We start from the raw sequence: 8362 nt of genomic DNA on the forward strand, positions 1-8362 counted from the left end.
TGGTGAAAATGACTTTGTGCAGACTCAAACCTCTTTTGAACCTTTTTTATGTTGAACCTTTTTTTTTAAAACCTCTTAAACTTTTTTTTTTATGGTAGTGTATGTAGTGTAACATATTTAATATGGTTATTTTTGCTGGAAATTCAGTGCATATTTTTGCACAATCCAGGGAATTCAGTACAATACAAAAGTTCTTCATTGATTTTCCTTTTCCTTTCATTTGAAACCAGAGAGACGCGATCCAAAAGCAAGATTCTTAAGTCTAACATCTGAAAAAAATAAAAGCTTGACATTATGTAACATTTGAGTTAAAAACAAACTTAAAACAGTAAATCCGTACCAAAATACAGTCCTGCCCACTGATAGCCAAAATATATCTGCCAGTGTTACATTTAAATTTACCATTGTATCCTTACTGTTTTTATGGTCACGTGGTCTATCTAGTAATACCCTCCGGTAGGATCAGTAGCAAAATACTCAAGATCCAGTATATACTGATACCAGTGAGATTTCACAGTTCATGTAGACTTCAGGTATTATACGTGATTAGTGGTCGACCGACATGTGTTTTTTGACAGCCGATGCCGATATCTTGGACAGCAGGGTAGCCGATATAATTGTATTTATTTTAATTAATATTAAAAAAAAATTGAAATAATTTGAAAATGGATTAAAACATTTATTTGTAAAATAAACATACTTCTACTTTAGATGACAAAATATTTTCCACAAATAAGTAAATATTTAATAAAAATATAATTAAAAAGGAAGTAAACCGTAACCAACAGAGCACTCAGTATTCTGGGAAGTTTGTGTGCACTGGGAATCATATTTTTTCAAGTAAAGCCAAGGTAACACTCATTTTACATACAGCACACAGTGAAAATGACATGAATATGACAGTGGGCAAATGCATAGAGTGCAGCATAATTTGAAATCACAAATTTAATGTTTAAAGCATTAAATTTGCACGGACTGAAAGTCACGCAGCGAACACATGATCATGCAGGTCAAATGCACACTTCACAAGATCTCACAACTGGATTCGACTAAGTTTGCAAGGTTTGTGAAATAAAATTTTCATTAGCCATTCAAAGATTTGTTTAAATGACGTAAATGCGTATTTGCTGAATGCTGACGGCAAACGAGAAAGTATAATGTTTGCCTTTCTATTACTAATAATATAAAAGCAATCATTAAAATACTTTTTGTATACATTTTAATTCCTTTGTTTAACAGTTCTATCGGATTATTAGACAGACTTCTATCCGTATTAGACAGAACTGTTAACGACGACGGCGAACAAGAGGGAGTCAGGGAGAACGTGAGCATCGGCCGATAAGTTTTTTTTGTGCCGGCCTTGGCGATATATCGGTCGACCACTATATGTGATTATTTGAGAGTTTTATTGAAGCATTGATAGTCATTGATGGCAATGTGTTGTTTGCTCCTTTGTCAATAGGAACTTGTCTCAGACACTAATCAGCATGTGAAGTCTGCTCTGGCATCAGTCATTATGGGTCTCTCTACCATCTTAGGCAAAGACAACACCATTGAGCACCTGCTTCCCCTTTTCCTGGCCCAGCTCAAAGATGAGGTAAGCCTGCTGTGTTTGTGTGTGTGTGTGTGTGTGTGTGACAGAGAGACAGACCGCACAGGTCTGGCTGAGGTAATTTGCGTCATGTTCCAGTCACAGATGATACTTCTGTGCAACTGCTCACTTTGATCCTGTCGAGGTGAGGCATTGCTAATGCTAGCTTTTTAGTGGAAAGCAGAAAGCATTGAAGTGAGAGATGAATGGGTGAGTGCGGCACTATCTCGCGTCACATCTCTTTATTTACTGGGGTTTTATGTTGCTTGCTGCTGTCTGTATTGCGATCGCTCTTCTTTAAGCTGCTTGGGAGAAGTCTTTGAACATCTGTCAGTCACACAGACTGTGCAAAATAAATAGAACAAAGCCACCTGGACTGCAGCGTGCATTGATCCATGTTTTAAGACCGGAAGCAGTTTTCTATTCTGTGTCAGTTCTTGCACTGTTGTTCTGCAAAAAGAAAAACAATCCTGTCATATAGTTGTCAGCCTGTGAATTTTGATGAACTTGATGCTGTGCAATGATACACTGGTATTTAATGGTTAACATTCTTGCTGACTGCATGCAGAGATTAACATACAGTGCAACATGCTGTTTTAATTGCAGACAAATTGCTTGATTGGGACAGTTTAATGAATCATTTAAACCATTTGATGAATCATTTTGAATCGATTACAAATAAAAGTAAAAAAAAAATCTGCAATTTTATTAGTTGGGAAAATTGTATAAGAGAGAGTATTATTTATATAAATAATATATATATTATAATATATATAATGCTTATTGATTGTGTTTATGAGGTGCAGTCTAACATGTGTTAATGCTTCGTTTAAAAAACCCCCCCAAAAAACCCCTATTTTTCACATTTACCTTTATTCCACACCGCTCTGTCCCTTCTCCTATAAACGCACTGATCATTTCCTGCTTTTATGATGCCCCTCCCTCAGAAATACGGGATGGGCTAATCGATTACAAATAAAAGTAAAAAAAAAATCTGCAATTTTATTAGTTGGGAAAATTGTATAAGAGAGAGTATTTATATAAATAATATATATATTATAATATATATAATGCTTATTGATTGTGTTTATGAGGTGCAGTCTAACATGTGTTAATGCTTCGTTTAAAAAACCCCCCCAAAAAACCCCTATTTTTCACATTTACCTTTATTCCACACCGCTCTGTCCCTTCTCTGAGAAACTCGCTGATCATTTCCTTCTTTTATGAAGTCCCACCCTCAGAAATACGCATATGGGTTCTGATTGGTTAGCTAGCTCAGTGTGTTGTGATTGGCTAAACCGCCTCTAGTGTGCGTCTAAATGTCCTGCCCCTCGCCTCTGCGGCATTTGCTCTGGTTGTATTGTAAACAATGGCATCATCTATATTGCTTATCAATTTGAGCCCGATTGAGACCCAGAGAATTTTAGTGAAGAGGATCGCGCAGAACCTGTGCAAGAATGGCTCTTAATGGTATGTTTTTTTGTTTGTTGTTGTCTCATACTTTTAGATACGCTGTTATTTGTAAATGCTTCTGTAACTGTTAGCTTTAAATATACGGTTTTATCCTGATTAAACCTTTAATACAGTATGGCAACCGCACGTGCGTCCATGTATAACAGGGCTCCAAACTGCGACCAAATTTTTTCTGGCGGTGCGACTAATTTTTGTGAGCGGTCCACTGGCGTGACCACTGCGTTGTCCAACTCATAAGCGCTGCCATTTCTGTTGCATTTGAGAAACAGCAAAGGAAAGCGAAGCTAAACCGCGCTACTCGTTTGAGCTGCGCAACGTGGACCGTTTATCAGCTCGGACCGCGATGCAAACAAACTTGTCCGAGCTCAGAACAGCTTTACTCGGGAGCCAAAGTTGATTTCGTGACACTGTTACTGCACAGATGCAACAGTGCTGCGAGATCCAGTGAGAAGTGTTTGAATTCGCCTCACAATGATAAGGTTGCTGCGAGATCTAGTGAGAATCATTCAAATTTTGCACAGAATTCTCTGTTATAAACAGCGCTGACATACGTCAAGAAACCAGAAGTGGTAACACTAACTGTAACCATGGTGTTGTGGTAGAAATAGTCCAATGCATTGCATCATTCATTTCAGGGTTTGTACAACCTTTTGAGAGAGAAATTCATGCACTTTTCAATGGCTTTCAAGCATTTCACACAACTATTTCTAACTAAAATGATCCAGTTTGAATGCTATTTTTAATAGGATGACCAAAATATACTTTGTGGTAAACAAACACTTATGTAAAATTAAAAAAATACATCAAATCACAATTATAACCAGTAGACGGCAGAAGAGGAGCGCTTATTGGCTTATTAGTCATTCATTTCTACTTTTCTATATATTTTGAAATTATAAATCACTATTATAAAATATCAAATCATCAAGAAATCAGATTTTGTCAGAATTGTACACTTTTTTGTGTGTATGAAGTAAGAGTCACAAAGTGACTTGAAAAACAAACTTTTCTTCAATTTGCTACTAAATCACACAATCACTGAAGTTGGTCAGTTCCATATACTAGAAGAATAATGGTACATTTAATAAGAGTGAATATATAAATTTTCTATATAAAAATTGGATTTTGCACATGTTACTGTTGTTAATAAAATCTGTATAAACGATAAACAAAAGAAAAATGAACATGTAATATTATTAGTAACTGCACTTAATAATGCAAAACGATAGTCATTTTATGATTAAATGATTAAAACCACCCCCAGCACTACCAGATCTGTTCCTGGCACCACCATCTGTAGAACTTAGTGGCGCTGGTGCCACTGCTCTCAAATGTTAATCTGGAGCCCTGTATAACGCTTCTCATAGCTATGTGCAAATAAGTGTATAAATGGAACAGTTCATTGTTAGAGCTGAGCTGATGATCTGAATGAGAGAGATGCAGAGCAGGGCGACGAGAGGAACAGTATTGAGAACCGCTGCTTTAGAACATTGATTTTGAAACTTGTGAATCCATTAGAATTATTAGAAGACAGAATTGCGATTTAATATATGAACAGATTTTTACGTGCACCTCTAGTTTTTTCTTCCTCTTCTCTAAAGCAGCGCAGCATGGCCTCGCCCCCTTTGCTGCATGTTCCCGGGGGCGGGATTTATCTGGGTTTGTGACGTCACGAACCCGGGAAGTAACTCGTTGTAGTCCCTACAAGCCATTTTTGTAGACATTAAACTGCCATAATTTTAAAGGACCATATCTCCATTTGCATTGAACTTTTAGCGTCATAACTTTGCAGATATTGTTTATGCTCAAACAGCAACATTACACACTAACTAACGTTAAAGTGAAATCGCAATCAACCACCCTTTTAATTTTTGTTTTAGCTTTAGTATTTTATTTAGTTGCCAGGTTTTGCATCTAATATTGATATTTTTTCAGTTAACAAAAATATTTTTAATAGTCGTACTTGCTAATAACTGCACTCAATTTTATTGGTTATTTTTTTTAGCATGTTACAATTTTTGTCATGTCCTTCCTGTAGTGTCCAGAGGTTCGCCTCAACATCATCTCCAACTTGGACTGCGTGAACGAGGTGATTGGAATCCGCCAGCTTTCCCAGTCTTTGCTTCCGGCTATTGTTGAGCTAGCTGAGGATGCCAAATGGCGAGTGCGACTGGCAATCATTGAGTACATGCCCCTTCTTGCTGGACAGCTGGTGAGTCCCAACCCGTCAGTGTCCTAGAATGCTTTATCCTAAACTAGAGTTCGGAATGTTCCATCGTTCAGTTCTCATTCTTCAGTCTCTCTTAACAGTTTAAAGCATTTAACTAATCATCCTGTTAGTTTATTGCTGCCTTGTCGTCTTGGGTTGTGTAAGCTAATCTAACTTATAAGAGGTATCCTTTTTTTTTCTCTCTTTCTCGTGCTTCCAGGGTGTAGAGTTCTTCGATGAGAAACTCAATTCTCTGTGCATGGCGTGGCTCGTCGATCATGGTAGGTTACTTCTAAGGAACGTTCATAATTTCCTTTTAAAATGTTCAGCTCTTACCCGTAATGTTGAATGTGAGAGGTAAAACAATCTAGTTATTTTTGCAGTTGTTTGCTTGTAACAAAAATAGAAATAGCTGTTATAATGTGTTGGAGTCTGTCAGGGGTCTAACACTTTGGTCTCTGTGATCTTCAGTATATGCCATCAGAGAGGCAGCCACCTGTAACCTGATGAAGCTGGTGGAGAAGTTTGGAGCAGAGTGGGCACAGAACACCATTGTGCCCAAAGTGCTGGGCATGGCTAATGACCCCAACTACCTGCACAGGATGACTACCCTCTTCTGCATTAATGTGAGTCAGAGCTTATCAGCTTTAACAAACAGCTGCTGAGTCACAGAGGAGTGTATGGGGCTGGCGCTGATGCACTAGGTGGAAAAGCGCAGTTTGATGGACATTTTGACCTTAAAATATATTAAAATCTGTCTCATTCTCTTTGCAGAATGGTGCATCATCCATGAAATCGTATTTGGCTGCTATCAGTTTTCATGATATTAGATTTTCACTGCATGATTGTCGTGGCCAAAAGAATCTACAATGATGATATTATTGCAATCTATAAAAATTGCGGGGGGAATCTTTCATCTTTAACCCCTGCAGCAGCACTGATGTGTGTAACGGTGTGTTTTAGGCTCTGTCAGAGGTGTGTGGACAGGAGATTACCACCAAACACATGCTCCCTGTAGTTTTCAAGATGTCCAATGACCAGGTAGCCAATGTACGCTTCAATGTGGCCAAGTCTCTTCAGAAGATTGGACCTGTGCTGGACAGCAAGTATGTGTTCATCCGCATTTATATAATACTCACATTTCTCTTAATGTGACTCACTTCAGCATTGTGTCTCTCATTTTGTATTTTTTGATTACAGCTGTCTGCAGACAGAGGTGAAACCAGTGCTTGAGAAACTTGCATCAGATCAAGACATGGATGTGAAATATTTCGCCCAAGAGGCCATCAGTGGTGAGTTCTGCAACTGCTGCTCTTGAGTGTTGTGCAACTGTTGACACAATCCAAAAAGCTACTATCATTCTTAAATACAACCTGCATCGGTGCAAACTGGTGACTCACCATTATGTAACACTTAAGTTAAAAAAACAAAAGACTTAAATGTGTTTAATTTAATATGAAAAACAGACAGTTCTGACGTTTCTTTTTGCTCCCTCCCTACAGTTCTTTCCCTGGCCTAATTTACCTTCTTTGCTGAACATAAGACCCATCTCTCAAGTTGACCTCCATTGTATTTATTGACATCTAGGATCGTCCACTGGACTGTTTATGGAGAAACAATATGCTCCGTTCCCTCTCAGTAAGAAATGTTTTAGGGATACTTGGCTTCTCTCAGTGTTTTGTTCAACTCTTCACCAAACAAACCATCTTGCTCTTCATTCTCTCACCCGATCTTCCCACTGAGCCCTCTTGCTCTGTGTATCTTCACTTGCTAACCCTCAGCCTGGGGTCACACACTTAGATGGCGTTTTACTATCCGCTTAACTATGTTATGAAGCATCATAGGTTTAGAAAAATATAGATGTTTTGAGGCATCGGTTGTCCAGATTTAACGTCAGTCATCTGATCTGATTGACTGAATCACCTTTGCTCTTAGTGCTGATTTTAAGAGTTGACCCATGCGTATGCGCACAGCATGACAGAGGAGCGAATCACTACTGCACCTATCGTTTGATTACTGTTCCTGTGCTCTTGGGCGAAACCAAGACCGCATGTCCGTTCTTTAGTGGCGGGCTCTGATACTGTTCCCCTATTCTCAAAGTGCTTATCTTCTTAAAGGGACCATGACAGATTTCCATCTGCTTCCTGTAACTGTTATAACAGAGGATGGGCTTTCCAAAACGGCCCATTTTATCTTCAGAAGGCAAGCGTCTCCATTCTGTGCCATTGACCGTGTTGCACATTTTCTCTTTTTGTTTCGTTTTTAAAAAGACGCTTACCTTGCGTCCTTTATCTGCGTGCCTCTTGCACACAGGTTTCATAGACGGTCAGTATATTGAGAAGCTCATTAATCACAGGGCATCTTAAACTCCCTCCCTTAACACATTGCTTTTGCCTGTGATGTTGACTGTCCGATTCTTCTTCAGCTTTAGAGTGCAGTCAGTATAGTAGTATCTTCTATGTTAAGAGTGTCATTAGAATGTGCTTCGGGTTTTATATGAATATGGTCACATTGCCCTTGATAGAAGGGAACTCAATAAAGAACGTTATATAACCCTATTTCACTGTGTGTGGACCTTCTGTAATCCATCAGGTCATATACAGTAAAACGCAATATAGCATGAGGATGTGTCTAAGCTGGGAGTGGATTGCAGCAGAGCTGTTTATTGAAGGAGGCCTATCATGAGAAATCAAATTTCCTTCATCTTTGGAAATGAGTTTTTGCAGTAGGCTTTCATAGTGCACTCAACTCTCAGAACTCAAAACTTCTCTTCTCTCCAGAGGGAAAAAGAACCAACCCTAAACTATAAACTGCAAAAGCAGCTGGTTGAATTTCTGAAAATTGCTCATGTAATTAATTAAAGCACAGCTACCAGGAACTTGCCCAGCCATAGTGAGGTAATGGCAGGAGAGATCAAATTTAATTTTTTTGTAATTTTTTATTTTTTTCAGCAAGGATGCATTACATTGATCAAAATTAACTGTAAAGACATAATACAATTTCTATTTAATATAAATGCTGTTGTCTTCAAATTAGATTGAATAAATATGTATCATGGTTTTCACAATATTAAGCAGAACAACTGGTTT

The 8362-nt window shown here is 38.2% G+C and overlaps 1 protein-coding gene across 1 annotated transcript in view; it reads left to right on the plus strand.

The window, feature by feature from the left end:
• LOC107603174 (serine/threonine-protein phosphatase 2A 65 kDa regulatory subunit A alpha isoform) overlaps window positions 1-7829 on the plus strand; it is a 19539-nt gene extending 11710 nt beyond the window's left edge. Inside the window, exons 10-16 of the mRNA XM_016295888.1 lie at window positions 1463-1597; window positions 5103-5276; window positions 5494-5554; window positions 5745-5899; window positions 6237-6379; window positions 6474-6565; window positions 6776-7829. Coding sequence (XP_016151374.1) covers window positions 1463-1597; window positions 5103-5276; window positions 5494-5554; window positions 5745-5899; window positions 6237-6379; window positions 6474-6565; window positions 6776-6792 — 777 coding nt within the window. The 3' untranslated portion in view covers window positions 6793-7829. The remainder of the gene's footprint in view (window positions 1-1462; window positions 1598-5102; window positions 5277-5493; window positions 5555-5744; window positions 5900-6236; window positions 6380-6473; window positions 6566-6775) is intronic.
• Window positions 7830-8362: the final 533 nt, after the last annotated feature.

Source organism: Sinocyclocheilus grahami, unplaced genomic scaffold, assembly GCF_001515645.1.
Source record: "Sinocyclocheilus grahami isolate Dianchi unplaced genomic scaffold, SAMN03320097.WGS_v1.1 scaffold342.1, whole genome shotgun sequence".
In the NCBI taxonomy this organism is placed as follows: domain Eukaryota; kingdom Metazoa; phylum Chordata; class Actinopteri; order Cypriniformes; family Cyprinidae; genus Sinocyclocheilus; species Sinocyclocheilus grahami.